The 16,959-nt window shown below is 45.5% G+C and overlaps 1 protein-coding gene and 1 long non-coding RNA gene across 11 annotated transcripts in view; one reads left to right on the top strand and one right to left on the bottom strand.

Annotated features, from left to right (window-relative positions):
• csmd3b (CUB and Sushi multiple domains 3b) overlaps nt 1–16,959 on the bottom strand; it is a 140,966-nt gene that overhangs the window by 16,925 nt on the left and 107,082 nt on the right. For all 10 annotated transcript variants that reach the window (XM_088365943.1, XM_088365944.1, XM_088365948.1 and 7 more), the window contains 27 exons: nt 16,849–16,917; nt 16,615–16,771; nt 15,813–16,004; nt 14,615–14,741; nt 14,345–14,547; nt 14,076–14,267; nt 13,871–14,009; nt 13,483–13,670; nt 13,299–13,417; nt 13,150–13,225; nt 12,932–13,048; nt 10,784–10,897; nt 10,587–10,682; nt 10,275–10,478; nt 10,076–10,200; nt 9,585–9,681; nt 8,367–8,471; nt 8,134–8,252; nt 7,591–7,660; nt 6,966–7,082; nt 6,525–6,734; nt 5,827–6,015; nt 5,006–5,183; nt 3,352–3,497; nt 1,117–1,197; nt 379–492; nt 115–303 (listed from right to left, as the gene is read on the bottom strand). In XM_088365943.1, coding sequence (XP_088222069.1) covers nt 115–303; nt 379–492; nt 1,117–1,197; nt 3,352–3,497; nt 5,006–5,183; nt 5,827–6,015; nt 6,525–6,734; nt 6,966–7,082; nt 7,591–7,660; nt 8,134–8,252; nt 8,367–8,471; nt 9,585–9,681; nt 10,076–10,200; nt 10,275–10,478; nt 10,587–10,682; nt 10,784–10,897; nt 12,932–13,048; nt 13,150–13,225; nt 13,299–13,417; nt 13,483–13,670; nt 13,871–14,009; nt 14,076–14,267; nt 14,345–14,547; nt 14,615–14,741; nt 15,813–16,004; nt 16,615–16,771; nt 16,849–16,917 — 3,733 coding nt within the window. The remainder of the gene's footprint in view (nt 1–114; nt 304–378; nt 493–1,116; nt 1,198–3,351; nt 3,498–5,005; nt 5,184–5,826; nt 6,016–6,524; nt 6,735–6,965; nt 7,083–7,590; nt 7,661–8,133; nt 8,253–8,366; nt 8,472–9,584; nt 9,682–10,075; nt 10,201–10,274; nt 10,479–10,586; nt 10,683–10,783; nt 10,898–12,931; nt 13,049–13,149; nt 13,226–13,298; nt 13,418–13,482; nt 13,671–13,870; nt 14,010–14,075; nt 14,268–14,344; nt 14,548–14,614; nt 14,742–15,812; nt 16,005–16,614; nt 16,772–16,848; nt 16,918–16,959) is intronic.
• Nucleotides 3,700–8,458, top strand: LOC148379692 (uncharacterized). Its single transcript, XR_015855159.1, has 3 exons — nt 3,700–3,796; nt 5,843–6,010; nt 8,380–8,458. It is a non-coding gene; the product is annotated as an uncharacterized LOC148379692 (long non-coding RNA).

The following is a 16,959-nucleotide window of genomic DNA, read 5'->3' as shown; positions in this document are numbered from 1 at the left end:
AAAGAGTGGAAGAGGGGGAGGGGCTTAAGAAACTCTCAGATGCCGGATATGAATTGGCAGTGGAATTTCTGTGTAGTGTTTTTAGCCCATAACTGCGTTGCATTCCGTTTTTACCATCAAAAATTTCCAGCACGTCAAACTCTCTCTCCGTATGAAAGCTTTCAAAAGTGATGGTGACGTTGTAGCCCTTCTCCACGCTGACGCTCCACGAGCACATCTGCAGATTGGGATAGCTCTCGGGCCAACCGGGACTCAGGATCACACCCGTCGAGTCGTATCGCACATCGTGGGCAGGGCATTGAACTGTAGACCAAAGAAAAATGATTTGAAATGTTCTCATAGGTGCGGTACTGTAAAAAAAAATGTCCAAGCGGAGACCTTGGCATGTCGGCGGGGGCGCATCCATCTGGAGCCGCTCTCCCAAGCGGCAGGTGAGAATATCGCTGCCGACCAATGAGAATCCAGGATGGCACCTGTACCTAATGATGTCACCTAAAAGGCATTATAAGGTTTTATAAAGTGTGAAGGAGGCAAATATTATAATAATATGACGCTTTAAGAAGCCCTTGTCAATTTTTATTGTTCGCTTCTCGCCACTATCAATAATGACGATCCCGTCAACTGCTGACTAGTTTGGATTTTGGCAAGAGTAAATTAAAATAGTTCTCATCAGCTATTGCTTATCACCAACATGAACTGATAACTTGCTAGCCACAGATTGACTGTTTTACTGGAATTATTTCATCAGCAAATATGTTCTGATGAACTGACTCTGAAGCCAAAGCTATTTCTTCCAAACAAAAGTATAATTAGCTTTAAATTTCTCACAGTTATTGAATTTTTGTCGCACATCAAGACCGATAAAAGATATGCGATTAGCATCTTTTCAATAGTTCACTTCTATTCAAATAGTAGTAAGATTCCTCTCGGATGAAAACCTCGCATTGTTCTCTTTGTTTTGCGTACTGCAGTGGCCCGGCGAGTTATTTGTGTCTTTTGAAAATAAATTGTCTTCGGTAGAGTTCAGAGTGTATCGTTTGCAGCCCGCCTTCAAAGTGACATGTCTGGAGGCGTTGAAAATGGACAGACGGGCAGACGGCTAGACGGACGGCTCACCTATCTCCAACTCGCCATCCTCCATCAGCATGTCAGCATTGGGCACCTCCGGAGGGGGCTGGCAGACCCTTAATTGGTAGGCTGGAAGATGGATGACACACACAAGTGGAAAAGGGAGCAGAGAGGGAAACGTGCATGAATGGCGAAGGCACTGTACAGGTTAAAACGCACCATTTATTTTGCTTTATGCTTTACTTAACCTTCCGATTGAACTCTTTATGTGCGCGTGGTTAGGTCGGCAAAGAAGCCCGAGTGGCCACACAAATACACTGCTTGTCTTGAATCATAAAAGGCAACAGCTACCGGCCTGAGAGGTTGTAATCGATAAGACCGCATGACCATAGATCACTTTGTAACCCGGCGAGCGAGCGGGACGGCGAGAAAATGCAGGGACCGAGCCAGCCCAGGGCTGTAAGTCAGGATGAAAGTGACGATGGAAAGCAGACCTGCCGATAAGTAGGCGCTGCCCTCGTGCATACCCCGAGCATGGAGATTAAGACATGCACTCCCCAAGAGCGGCCATTGATCGCACTAATCTCAAAAGCATTTTCCTTCTTGTCTTGAGCTGACCTTGTTAAGAGTTTTCACGTTTTATGGCGAGTCATCAAACTCGGCGGCCCTGCTCCGCCCACCGATGGCGATTAGCAATTTCGCATCACCCATCCGTCTTGTATATGTGGTTTGAATTTCGTCGCAGTTAACAATCTTGGTCAACGGAGTTTTTCAGAAAATAGCCAACATGGCTCTAAAATGGCTGCTTCAAATCAAAATGGCAGACTTTCCGGCTCTTGCACCTCCAAATGCCGTGGACCTTCACTACTTGATGCTAACAAGCATTGTCCTACTTTTCTTTCAAATACACAAGACAATCACCCTCCGACAGATGGGACTGTTCTTTTTCTCGACAGCCGCAACCTACGAGCGCGATTCATTAAGGGCCCGACATCTGCATGAAAAAGGAAAAGAAAACAACACTGGCAGAGAAGAGCAACGATAACAAACCCCTGAGATTGTACAAATATGCTGCGAGGAGAGGTCACGAGATCGGCATGTATATTTCTGAGAATGTGTGCCAATGTGAAAAACTGCTGTGAAGGGTAAACAGAGTCAGGAAAGTCATGAGAAATGATTGCGTCTAATTAAAAATTCCACCCCGGAAGGCAACTTTTGAGGAGGAAGGAAAATAACTGGATCATATTTATCTGAGAGATAAATGTAATGGAATTCAAGAGAGTTTGAAAATGACGTTGAATGTGTTCCTCCAGCTACAAAAGCACCACTCCAGAACCGTATCTCGTAATATTAATTGTTCACTCTCGTGGCCCGTTTTTTTTTTTTGCCCATAAAGGAATTACAATATATACGAAGAGAGGTGCAATGTTTGGGGGAGCTGCTGAGACATGGATGGTCTTTTTGGTCTTGCCTTGGTTGCAACGGTTCAATGGGTATCAATGACTGCCAAACTGCCAAAATAGATGGACTGATGCACATTTTTAGGGTGGGATCGTGTCCAAGTAGGACCTGGAGGGGGTTGCTAGAGAATCTTGACTTTTCATGATGTTGATGTCAAGCTCCAGGAGTCGGTCGGCTCTGACAAAAACATTCATGACGTTTTGACGGTTCGCTTCAAAGGGAGCAACTCATAATGACGGAAGATGTGAGCTTGCTTTTTGTTCTGAATCTACTCAGATTGAAAAGCCAGTCGTCAATCCCGTTCATAAACTTGACAACCTCTGGGAAGTTTGGATCTGGTCAGGTTGCTCTTTGGAAAAGGGGCAGAGTAGTTTGAACTTCACTTGAGTATAGTTAAGAAGAATACTTTTACTATTTCACAATGAGCTATGTTTATTTAATGACCTCGATTATTTGCTTTTTTTTGTATGCTTAAATAAGATACAACTCAGAAGATTGAGGGGCATTTTGAATACAGGGGGTTGATGAAGTATAATTATGTTTCCTGTAATCAACTATAATTGGAGCCCAACTAATTTCCCACTGAAACCGGAAGATGCAGTTATTGCGGACGGGTATATATAATATATACATTTGGAACTTTCAGAAGAACAAGGTTTTATTTCACAACTTTGAGACCCTACTAGGTTTCCATCTCCCCAATTGTTCTGTGTCGAGCTCCGCTTCAAGCTTTTCATCCTACAGCTGCGAGTGACCTAAAGAACGAAGCTAAATAATCCACAACATCAAGCAACACCAAAACAGATCAAAGTCATCGCTTACCGTGGTAGCTCAAAACAAAGAACCCGGCTCCGGAGAAGTCCGAGTGGAATTTGATGAGGATGATGTTGGAGGTGGAGTAGACCGACTCCAGAGCCGTGTTGCCGCTAAAATGGCCAATGTGAGGAGATGATTGGTCCGGACCATCCCTGCAGTGAAGAATACAGAAAACTCAGCTACAACTTATTCTGCAAAGACTTTATGGAACGTAGGAGAAGAGGACACCCGCCATAAGTTATTACGCTCATTAAGTGGTCATTTGTTGTGAGGAAATGGGAAAGATACAAGAGTAGAAGAGCTTTGATGATATTTACGAGACAAATGCTGGAAGTGCTCCACCGTCTCTAAAGATAAAGACAAAGTGCCCTTGTGTGGACAGCGCCAAAGAACATACGCAAAGACAAGGTCCATGGACATTATATAGTTATTTCCCTTCCGCGTTAAAAAGGTTCGTTTCATCAAAATCACAAAGTAACGTTGGCAGTCGCTGAAGGCTAAACTACAAATACAAACTCGCTTGGAAGCTCGGCGGTTCAAACCAAATTGGCTTCTTCGCTGTCGTCCCAGGAACATTTGGTGCTCATTAATGCATCGTTAGTTTAAAAGAATGCCACATGCCAAATACTGCTGCCCATTTTTGGCTCGGGGCTTTTATGTCATAAAAAAAATTGATTCAAAACGGAACATTTTTCTACGCTTATGATGTAGGAATACATTTTTGGGGTGCTGGAAAATGACTTTCCCACTACTGTAAGATTGAAAGGAAATGTGCTTTTTTTGGGGGATTGTTCTATTTCAAGCTTTGGCAAATACTAGTGAAGAAGTTTTGCTGGTAGACCATCTCAGGGACCCACGCCAAAAACTGAATGAATTGTCCATTTTGGTTTCAGGCACCATTTTGGGTAAACTCCATCGATGTGTTGGGTCATTATTCTTCAGCGTAGCCTCAGTTTGCACAGCGAGCAGACAGGAAGTCATCCGTCAAGCGCCAGGCGGACCGCGCAACACCGCGAGCACCTCCCGTCAAGCCGCACGGATGAAATTTACCCAAACGGCGCTCACTGTCCGTGATTAAAAAGAATCATCGTGACATCTCCACTTCCCCTGCTGTTTGAGTGATTCCGGATTAGGCTAATTACAAGTGACGAGGTTTGGGGGGCACTGGCACCAAGCCTTTCCGCACCATCCACATTAGGAGTCGCCTTTGAAAGTGCGGATGCATACTGCGAAGCGAGGACTCTCCGTACGTATATGACGGCTCCCTGTATGAGACCAATTAGCAGTCAAAGTCGACGAGCGGCATCTGGCCCAGAACCCGACGAGGGCCGCTAGGAAAATGGCACTCCCGCCACGCAAACGGCGCTCCCCGCCGAGAGACAGTTTTGCGGCGGCAGGCGTGATGATGCCAGTGTCATGTGGGATTTCAGCAAATGGAATTTGGCTAAATCGAACGATCACGGAAACCCGGGCTGGCTAATGGCAGGGCGCGACGGGACGGCAGTCAATCATTTTCAGGGATTTTCCAATTCCATCTTGCGCTTGACATTTTAGATTCCATGATTCTTCACCACTTTCTAATAAAGTACGAGAACGAAATGTTTCGTAACTAAAGTTTAATTGAAGTGACCCCGCTGAAAAGAGATAAATGGCCACCTACCACACGGTGATGTAATCATATACGGGCTCCGTGCTCAGGACTGTAAAGTTGATGTAGATCCCGTGTCCGGGCGGGACCCTGACGCTCCACACGCAGTCCTGGAAGTTGGGGTATTCCTCGGGGTGACCGGGAGAGTAAATAGTTCCATTTAGCGAGGTGATGTTTCCACCACAAAGAGCTGTTAGGGGCGATAATAGCAAACATTACACGCATTTTAGTGTTATGACCACTGGGTAATCCGCTTTCGTAAAGTTTTGAAGGCACGCGGCGCCGCCTTCAACCTCATCAACGTGTATATTTATTTCAGCTTTTGCAGCTCCCCATTGGTTTTCAGCAGTATTACTGGTGTTGTTTTACCACCACAACAGGGAATAATCCACATTAAGGGACATACAGTAAAAGTAGAAGTCCTCAAAATTGCCACTCCAACGCTACTTGGATAAAAGTCCTAATAAAACGGGACTATTATAGCTCAGTGATATGATTCCTCCTCCACAATTAACTGCAGTTTTATCACAACACTCCTTTTAGTACCTTCCGAATAAATCTTTTTTTTTTTTCTTAACAAAGCTACAGGTCACACGCGCTTCCCCCCTAATTGCATTTGCCGTTCTTTCCTCTTTTATTACAGCGCTTCCCCATATTAAGCAGTCCTAATAAAAATTGCATTTGTCAGGTTTTGAATGGGAACCGCTGTGCATATCAAACAGGTAGCACTGCAAAGTGAGATAAAGGAAATTGAATGGATATTAATTACGCTATTATTGTCACTGCGTTTTATGTACTTATCATCCATTCAGTGGATCTTTTTTCTTTTTTACCTTCGCAACGAGGTAGCGGGTGGTTCCAGTTCCGGCTGATTCCATGCAAACACGTCAGGGAAGCGTCCCCGATGAGGGAGTAGCCGGGAAGACACTCGAAGGACACCGTCATACCGACGCTGAAGTCGGTGCCGATCACAATGCCGTTACGGAATGGTCGGGGGTCCGGGCAACTCTGGAGCTGGTAAGCTGCCAAATAAATAAATAAATTCAATAAATACATATAGCACCAAGTTAGTTCACATTGAGCACAAATGATACGAGTGTAGCTTCACTTTGCTTGTACCTCAACATCATCTATTTTTTTTATGGTACCAAATAATAATTTGCACATTGATGAAGAGAAGATGAACAAATTTAATCGGTGTATGCAGTGCCAGAGAGAATAAACACAAAATTCATCATTGAATGCCCCCCGACGTAGATCGTTATGGGCGTAATTTCCGGGCAGGCTCTTGAAAAGTCACGACCTGTTTTATTTTCAATCCCCCGGGATGAAAATGATTATTTTGTCTTCAGCTGCCCAGAATGAAGTTAGTTCAATTAATTGCTTGGTTTCAATAACAGTGCTTCGAGTTGGGGGTTTTGAGCATCTCTATTGTCTTTATAAAAGTTAAAATTTACACAAATGTATTATTTGTGTAAAACTGCGATTTTTTTGTGATCCGTGACGTGAATAAGACGGCGTTACATTTTACCCTGAAACGTAATGTGGAAGCCCGGCTTGTTCTGAGAGTAGTCACTGTGGAAAAAGAAGCTGGTCTGGTGCGTGGTGCTGAACAGAGCTTTGGGAACCAGCGGACCGCTGAAGCGGTCGATGACCGAGCCCGTATCCAGACTCCCGCTGCGGATCTCCAGGTAGTCATGGATGGCTTCAGTGGAGAAGTTAACAAACTGCAGATGGATGCCTATAGAAAAACAAAACAAAGATTCACTATAGGGACCAAGGCATAGGTTAGGGGGGAAAAACAATTGTGGGAGTCTTTTATCTGAAATCCTTGAGATTCAGTTTCAGGTCCACGAGTCAGTGCACTTGGAATAAGACTGTGAACTACTAATTAGTAAACTTGTTTTTCCCACTACAACGCAACCATTTGTCGACATGTGTCACACACTAGTAGCTTCACGGACTTTCTTACCGAATCCAACAGGTAAATTGACGGTCCAAGTGCAGTCTAATCCACTGGGGTAGTTGCCAGGGTAACCGGGGCTGAGGATCACGCCGCTCACGTCCGTCAGTGCCCCTCCGCATTGAGCTGCAGATACACAAACAACACACAAAATGAGAATAATACCACAAAGGACCTTTTCAGTTGTTTTTTTGCATCTTTTTTTTTTTTCCATTGCAAATGCATACTTTAATAGATTCCTCGTCACACTGGCTAAAAAAGCGCCGCGCCACGATATCCAATTAATTTGCAGCGCAAGGTCAAAGATAAACATCCAATTTAGATGCATCAGTGGCAGCTCATGGGCAATCACGCTGACCAAGAGCACTTATTTCCCCCCGCAGCCTTTAAAATTCACTCACACTGAGAGCTAATCACATCGGGCATTGCTCCGCTACTGCCTGCTTGCATTATTCAAAAGCTAAAAAACGGACAACGCTAACAGCGAGCATGCTAACAATCGTCTCAGCGCTGCAATGTTAATTGGCCAACATCGTGTTTTGTCTCTGTACTAACAAACTAGTCGTGTATTTGAGGTACGGAATTTATTTAATATCAGAGGCGCCAATTATGGCCGCCACATGTTGACACCTACCGAGACAAAGAGGCACGGGGTAGTTCCATCGGCGAACAGGGCCCGGCATGCAGGTGATGTGAGCGTTTCCCTACAATGATGAAACCAAAAAGAAATGCAGTTTGAAAGCATAGCCAAGCTTATTAATGTCATTTGAACATTTCCCCCTCACACAGAGATGAGGTAGAGACATTTATTATTCATTGCGGCGTGTGCGTAGTGACGTCTCCCTCTGATTCACTGTTTTAAGTACTTTTGCTTTGTGCAGCCGAGGGGATTAATAAAAGAGAGAATGAGCTGAGACACTTTAAAACATTTTTTTTTTTAATACAGAGTTTTAATGTGCTCCCTTTTTCTTCAGTAATAAGCGCTGAGTCTCACCTGGAGAGAGTAGCATTGGAGAAGTGCACAAATGCATCACTTACAATAAATCCCCTTGTCTTGTAAAGATATGAGGATGATGTCTTTGTTTTACGGGAATAAAGCTGTTATTTTACAAGAATGAATTTGAACTATTGGGGGAGAGAAAGTGAGACAAATGAAAGAAAGTCTGTGCTGGCTTACCTGAAGAGAATATCCTTGTTCACAGGCGAACTGCACCACGTCGCCCACCATAAAACGATCCCCTTGTCTTATTCCGTAATTTGGAGTCTGGGGCTCGGGACACGATTCCAGACCGATAGCTGGGAAAGACATTTGACATTTTAGGTTGATAGTCATTTTTTTCAAGAGTAATGAGGAACATCTAACTGCAGATATCTGGTGGGGCAGTTCTTTATGTCATGATGGGCTGTTACCTGTATATTCCAGGTGAAAGCCGGCGGCGGACACGCTGATGTCGGAGCTGAAGCTGAGGTAGAGGTTGTTGGATGTGCTGTTAAGCAGTGGCGGGATGGTGGTGCCTGGAAAAAAAAAGAAAAGAGAAAAGAAAGGGACACCTGGTCACACTGATGACCATCTGACAGCAAATGCAACAAAGCCCCCCCCCCCCCCTCAACCTGTCTTTGAGAAAGATGTAAGGGGATCCCTTTTTTCTCTGATGCCAATGTTTTATTTGAAAGCAGAAATGTTGGTCTGACCTAGTTGCAAAATAAGAAAACGTCGGAAGCCGAGCTGTCACAGTTCACCGTGTTCCTGCCTGGTGACGTCCTTTCATGTTACGGAACGCTAACCTCCACTAAGCTACTCAATGCTAAAATGTCACCGCCGCGTATCCGTGTTAATATTGCTCTGTGATATTTTCCAAGCAGTTTGACGGGTAATGTTAGTGGTTGTTGCTGCTATTCTTCTCGTGGGCTGATGGATGTGATTGGCTGGTGCGATTGAGGGAAATTAATTAGCTTCCCTGCTGTTCCTTTTCCCTTTCCACAGGAAAGCTCATTTATTACCATGACAGAACATTATAAATATATAAAGACATTTTTTTTCCTACTTCAATGAATAATGGATGACGCAGCATAATTAACGGTGTGAGTTTTTCGATAAATAATGAGTATTTTGGAAGGATTTCATTAAGAGATGTACAATTACATTACATTTAATTGGCCAAATAAGAAAAATGGGCTAAATCCATGGCAGATTTTTGGCACAGGTTGCAAAGGTGTATATTAAAGGCAAGATGAAAACAACAAGATATCAAAAGGATCAAGTAAATCGACAAAGGAAAATAATCTAAAGTTAATAGAAAAGTCCATTTGGCAGAAATAGGGCAATTTTATGCAAATAAAATCCATAATGATACGGTCGCATGTGTACATTCATACGATTTCATCGAAATGGCACGTGATGAAAACGAATTCAACACCCTTGATGTTAACCACCGACTGAAAATATCTGAAATATCTAGCTCGTTAATTAAGTCTTTCCTGCCTCTCCATATTTCGGAGGCATTGGACAACATCATTAAAAATAACCACTGATTCTGTTACAAGGTAAGATCAAAGGCGATGGTTTGTAAACAATCCAAATGTACCAGGGTGATGGTTAGCATCAGCATGACGGATGAAGCGTTTTACCAGAGTAACTTCCCAGCCTCGGCGCATGGTTGTCGGCGCCGTCGTAGAAATCCAAAGAGTCCCAGTTGTGCTCCGTTGCGAAACTCACAACCTGAACCTGAACAGAAATTTCAAGTCTGGTTCAAAAGTGGACATTTTCTTTTTAGGTTGACAATTTAAACTTAACTAAAAACAAAATACAATTCATAAATAACATTAAAAACCAGTGGAATAATGCGATGCAATTCATGTCTGCTCGACACAGTCTAATTTGTCACGCGTGAAAGGCATAGTTATCTCCGCATTGTCTCGAGAGTGCCTCGGCTTCCCACGCAATCAGCCGTTATCCGTTTTGCGTGAGATGCTATCAGCTCATGGCGGGATGCTCCTTTGCTTGCTTACCGTCTGTCCGTCCATCCATCCGTCCATCATCCCGCCTATTAATCTCTTATCTTCCCCTCGGCGTGCCCGATTGCTCATCTTTTAAGTCAATGATACGCAAGGTGAATTACTTGGATTCCGGCGCCTTCAGGGACCGACACCTTCCACACGCAGTTCTGGTTGTTGTCGTACGGTTCCGGGTAGCCGGGCGAAAGGATGGTGCCGTGACGGGAACTCAACACACCCCCGCAGGGAACTGACGAGGAGAAAAAATGCGTCTTTATTTATTTCATTTTCAAGAGAATTTTTTTGGGGGGGCTGCTCAGTTACCGATACAAGTGGGCAGACTGTCGTTCCACTGCGCCAGGTTATCGGGCACGCTCTCACAGCGGATGCCGGTGGAGCCGTGCAGCACGTAGCCGGGGTTGCACTCAAACTGGACCAGGGAGCCCACCGCAAAGTCGTTGCCCAAGCGGTGTCCAAACCGTGGCTCCGGGACCGAGCTGCACTGCGTGGAGCTGGTCCGGGGCACGGCTGGTGGGGAAAAAACAAGGAGACGATACGTTACTTTTGATTGATTCGATAATCTACAGGAAACATAAAATCACATCAGTGACAGAGTGCTTGGTTTGATAGGCCGACCTTGGTAGACAAAGTGGAAGCCTTTCGCCGTTTCCGGCCCCACGGTCGTAAACTTAACGGTGATCTGATTGCCCGAACTCAGCGGCAGCGACTCTCCTGGAACGAGATAACATTTCATTCGTTTCCAACGCCGACGCCCCTTGCCCTCGCCGCAGCGACATTTTCATCCATCAGCATACTCATCCATCAGTCCTTACCGGAGTGGGACCCGGAGAGAGATGACAGCAGCGTGCTCTGCTGAGTAGGCCCGTCATAGATCTCCACCACATCGTTTAGAGATGTTTGGAAAAGCACAAACTGACCAAAGAGGACTGAAAGAGGGATGACGGGAAAGGGGGAGGAAAAAACAGAAGGGAATCACATGATTGCGTGCTCAGATCAACAAGGATACAATAAACCTGCAAGGTAAAATCCCATTGGTGGCAACCTTGAGCACCAGCAAATACACACCACCTTGCGCTTGCAAACACAACACACACAAAAAAAGCTTCAATTGCCAAAAGATGCCAACACAGCAACAATTTACAAGACAGGGCTATGGCCTGACTCAACGACCCGCTCAACCTCACTTTGACATATTACCCCAGCACCAAGATGCCAAGTAAAGATTTCTATATTAGACACGACTTTGACCCGATCACAAACATAAATAAGTTATTAGCAAATAACGGAGGACAGATTTCCATAAAGTACAAAAACGTGAATTTGCAAGTACAAAATCTCGACACTGCTGCAGTTAGCTGTACTTTACGCTCAGAGCTGAGCTCTGAACTACGAAAGTTACCATTTTAAAAGAAGAAAAGCATCATTTTACAAGAATAAAATTGAAATATAACGCCCGACTCGTGAAGAAGCTAATTATTCTTGCTATGTATCCATCCATAATTTGATGAAAAGTTGAATTCTTACAAGCAAAGACCAGAGAAGACCCGCGGTACCCCGTGAATGATGCATGGCGAGCCGCCTTGGCCCAATAGAGCCATCAGGAGGCTTAGCGTCGGTTTTAAAATCAATCTGGGCTGCAGGAGCCGCTGGCACTTGGTCGTTAATTACTAGCTAACGTCTAAAAGGACAGCGCTTCTTCTCCGCCTTGGTGTATGATGAAAGGTGCCGCAGTGGAATGGGAATTACACCCAGGACTCGCATATAATACCTGCAAAATCTACCGCTGGATGTCTTAGAGTGAGCCTGCAGCCAGCGAGCTAGCGAGCCAGCCAGCGACATCCTTAAAGATACCTGAGCAGGGGTGCTAGTTTTTCACTTTGGATGGATTGTTAACAACCTACGGCTTATTTGAAATGCACAAGATACAAAATTAGCTGAACTGTTTGCAGAATCCTAAAAAAAAAATACAAGTGAAGGCCGACTGACCAAGGCAGGAGATGAGAGGTCAGTGAGCGTTTCCATTCATTTTCAGTGTCATCATTTCAAGGCGTAACCTCCTCGAGCACAAATTGCACGCTTTTTTTTTTTTTAATGTCTTTCTTGTTAATGAGCGACGACAGCAACATGAAAAATAAGCCGCTGACAGCCGCGAGGGCGGATCAGGCCTTGAGTACGGCGGCCGAGAAAACGCAAGTGTCGTCACGGAGGCGACGCGACGTACGCCGCTCGCTAAATGGAATGAGACGGGCAACCGTTGATGGTCTCTTGGAGAGCTGCTATTTAAACACAGCGCCGCTGGGCACAATTGAACCCCGTCTCAAATAATTACCGGCTGCACGTCAGAGCAGCTTAGCTAATATGCTGTCAGACAACATATTGCCGGCGATGGCGATATATACATCAGCCTTGAGATTGGTACACGCTCAAAGTCGCACATTCATTTCCTGCATATTGACGACAGGGTTTGGTCTTCAGCATAAAACAAGGATGCGTGTTGGCTCAATGACTTAATGGTTTCGACGCGGCTCTACTAAAGGTGCCAGAATGGAAGAGCGCCGCCACTATTAACAGGCGTGTTGTAGCACAAAAGCCCAGCAGATCAGAGAGAAAGCTGATTCATCTTTCGGCGCCGCTTCACTGATTAACCCCGACCTGGAAGGAAATGACTGGACAGCCAGCATCTTTTGATCCGCTATTATAGTCCCGCGGCTTTTTTTCCCCAGTCAAGGTTAAAACATTCAAAGGTTTGATCTGGGGGAGTCGAAAATGCTTGTTAAAATGAGATTATAAGGAAGGGCAAAAATCGGGATCACACAATTAATTAGTGCTCGCCGACAACTGATGTGCAATTATCATTTTGGGCTCATGTTTTTGTTTGTTTGAAGACCTGAATCATATTTGGATTTTAACCCCGTCAAATTAGGATTCGAATTCCACGTTAAATCTTCTCGGCTACGCACCGAATTCACGTGGCACAGCTATGGAGTAGACGCAGGTTTGGCCGGTGGTGTAGTTGCGAGGGAAGTTTGGAGACAAAACGGTTCCCTCTGATCCGGTGGAGCGACTTCCGCAGGGAGCTGGATAAAAGAAGGTTACGGAGGAAGAATTCAACTTGAATCCTTGAAACGGAGAATTTTCCTTTTGATTGATGTGTCTTCAACAGAACGGCCATCTGTACCCTGACAACTCGGTAAGGCTCTGTTCCATCCGGGCCTGCCGTCGTCTCCCATGCTGCAGGTTAGAGTTGAGTAACCCTGAGGACACAAACCAAGCGCTCCAATTCAGCCCATTCATCAAATTCTCAATTCCACTCAACCAATCACGTACCTGCAGAACATATCCAGCTTCACAGTAGAAGGTTACGGTCGAACCCAGTTTATAGTCAGATCCCAGTCTGGTCCCGTTCAGCACCACTCCCGGGTCAAAGCAGGACTCTCTCAACTTGGCTGGAGGGCGAGATGACAAATGAATTCCTTACCGTTTGCTCAATATGATGAGTAGATGCTTTTACCTTTGTACTCCAGGTGAAAGCCGGCATAAGACACGGAGCCGTCGCTTCGAAAGGCCAAGTGCATGGTATTGGAGCTGCTCTCGATTCTCTCGGGCAGTTTGCTGTCTTGGAAGCTGCCGATCAATGGGCTGTTGCTGTCCGGCCCGTCGTAGATGTACAGGAAGTCGTAGTTTGGCTCAATGTTGAAACTGGCCAGGTGGAGATTTAGGAGAGGCGAGCTAAGGTTAGACTATTATTATTTCTCGGGTATAAATCTCACCGACTTTGATGCTCTTTAAACTCTGGGGGGAAAACTTGCACAATTGCTGTATTTGCACTCTCCAGAGGATACCCGTAAAGTACGCCAATAAAACAAAAGATGGGTGAACTTTTCAAGTGAAATCGGTACCTGATGAAAGCCAGCGACAGGACGTAATCAGGATTGACGGCGATGAGCCAGTCGCAGTCCTTGGAGTGCGGGTAAGGATGTGGAAAGTTTGGGGACAAGATAAAACCGCTGGAGCCGGTCAGGTTGCCTCCGCAGGGAGCTGAAACACCGATAGATACTCAATCACCCTCCTTGACGTCTCTGGTTTCAAGCTAGCTCTTCTCACCGATGCAGACAGGTGGACTGGGCTGCCAGTAGTATCTGTTGTCGACTTGTATGCAGGTGATTTTGTCATCCCCTTGGAGTTCGTATCCCGGATCGCACTGAAAGGACACCGAATCCCCCGGCTCCCGGCCGTCGCCGCTGCGGGTGCCATTCATCGGCACGCCCGGGTCCCTGCAGGCGGTTGCCACCGAGCCTACGCGGGGGCGGGCGGGTGCATGGGTTAAAACGCAAACAACATCCTCCCTATTTAGGGAACTCCATGTTACTCACTGGAAAACTGAATGGCAAATCCCGACTTGCTGATGTAAAAGTCTGTCTCGAACTGAACAGTGACGATGTTGAGCGTGGAGTGGATGCCCTCGGGCAACAGTGACCCGCTAAGTTCCGCCAGAGACATTTCATTGGTGGGAGGTCCGTCCCAAACCCGTAACATGTCGTGGCTGGCCTCAGTATCAAACGCCAAGAACTGAAGGCTACGGAAAAGAAAATAAGGTGAAGATATTCAAAAGAGTATTTTGTTGGCCGTGGTCTTTTTGTTACCTGACAATGTTTCCAGAGTCCACCTCAATGGTCCAGGTGCAGCGCAGGTTGTTGTCATAAGGAAACGGATAACCGGGAGAAAGGATCCTTCCCGTCGACTCGCCTTTGAAACGTCCGCCGCATTCGGCTAACGTAAACATAATTCAGAATTCGAAGTCAGATTCTTACTATTTTAGTACAAAAACAGTACCAAATATATGAAACAAACAAGCGGGGTGCTAACAATTTAGCATAAAGAAACCATGAATCAGTTCACTTTTTTATCCAGGAGCAAAGCAACACACACATGACAAAATATAAATTGCACTTCCCAATCTGGCCGTTCTATATTTCCACGATTCCTATCCCATCTTCACTTTCCCTCCGCGCCTCTGTTCCCATTTCCCGGCGGCGGCGTCCCTCCCTCCCTCAGTGTAATATATTAGCTTGAATATGAGGAGCAATTTTAAGAGTCCACTCCTGACTTTAAAAAAAGTGATAGAAAGTAGAAATTCAAAGGTTTGGGGGGTGTTAAAGACAGAAAGGGGTAATAAAAAAAAGCAATATAACATTAAGATGGGAGGGGGGGTTAGCTGTAGTCATAGTATGCGACTGCTAAAAAATAAAGTCGCAGAATATCGGCCCTCGGTTTTATGAGCGTTCCATTATTGATAGTGAGGAGGGACGGAGGCTTATTAAGCTGAATTTCAAATCAAGAGTGTTGAGGGCAGGCGGATGAAGGAAGAGAAAAGGTTCTTTAAACTTTTACGTTTCATGTTGTGCTTATTGCGGCCATCTGTTTTCCAAGAATTTGCTGCTAGCTAAAGCTGTCGCCCCAACTTTTGTTGCCGCGGTCGAGATGAACTGGCAACCCGAGTCGGAGTAACTGAAGAAACAATTCTGCTTCAAGACAGATAAATAAAAGTATGATTTTGTATGATTGTATTCGCATTATCGGAGGGGAAATACTGCAAAGAAACAAATGGATCTGTTTGGGGGAAAAAGCTTGATAAGATCTTTGGAATGAATCTGCTTTTTTAGAGCGGATGATAATATCCCGGGAAATCCACAAAGCCATCTGTAAATAAAACTCTCATTAGTAGCAATTCCACGCGTCGGGTCCTGGTGGCTCTGCTGCGATTCGGCATGAATAAAAAAAAAAAGTACCGCAAAGCACAAAATCAATCAGTTGCATCGGTAGGTCGCCGTGGTGACGTACCGATACAGGAAGGAAGTGGGTTATCCCAGGCTCTCCTCTCGCCCGTCATGCACTTGAGCATGGTGGCCCCGTGCAGGGTGTAACCGGGTTCACAGCGGTACGTGATGCTGCTGCCGGAGAAATGCCCTTGGTCGTTGACCTTGAAGCCAAACTGCGGCACGCCGGGGTCCTCGCAGTGAGACAACTCAAAACCTGCAACAGAAAGCGGACAGATACAAAGAGCATCAGCGAGGCGGACGTTCTGAGGGATCATATTTCGGAGATCTCATCCGGATTTAGTAAACATGGTGTTGATACACACTCAAGCACGTATAAATCATCTCATTTGATGTTAAACAGTCTGAGCTGTTTCCATGGTAATAGTAAGAAGATTGTTGTTTGTTTGCGCTCAACCATTTCCAGAGCAGGATATGAAGCCGTAGAAAAATAGTGTTTATCCTGGCGAGACCCAAGCCAATATCTATGAAGATCATTTAAATGGAGAAGAGTATGATTTGAAATGTTTAGCTGAGCAAAAGATTTCTATAAGCCATATGAGTCAACGAAAAGAGAGTAACTCCTGGAAGAAGTCGTTTCCTCTAAGTTGTTTCACACTGCAGAGTAAACGTCCTTAAACGTCCTTTGACCACGTTTTGTTATTCTTCACCCAGAGTACCCCCTGCCACCATCCATCTTACCAACATGCTCCATGCCCGTCTGGCAATTTATGAGGCAGCGCAACCCGGCTAAAGCGTTGTACGTGATTCCCCCGAGACATGCGCCGGTTAGCAACGGATATGAAAAGAAAGTGGTGTCAACTCACTGGAGTAGACCAGTTTGAACCCCTCCCCAGTGGCTTCGGGGTCACTGTAAAACTCCAGCCACAGGTGGTTGGAGGTGGAGATAAGCGTCAGGCCCAGCATGGACGTGCCGGTGAACGCCCCCAGGACGTGGGCTGTGTTGTCCTTGCCGTCGTGAATCTGAGTTTTGACAAAAGCGTAGACGACAAGGTGAAAGCAGATTATTATTTTTGTCAGTATTATACGCGTCTCCATACTTTGAGTATGTCCCCCTGGGCCAGGTGAAACGTCCGGGCAGATATGTTGATGCCTTTCCCAGCCTGAACCTGATTTAGTGACACAGAAGGCAGAGGTTAGCATTCCAGATT

Source organism: Syngnathus floridae, chromosome 21 (assembly GCF_059516105.1).
Source record: "Syngnathus floridae isolate MCC-2025c chromosome 21, RoL_Sflo_1.0, whole genome shotgun sequence".
Classification (NCBI taxonomy): domain Eukaryota; kingdom Metazoa; phylum Chordata; class Actinopteri; order Syngnathiformes; family Syngnathidae; genus Syngnathus; species Syngnathus floridae.
This window is presented reverse-complemented; position numbering and strand designations above follow the sequence as displayed.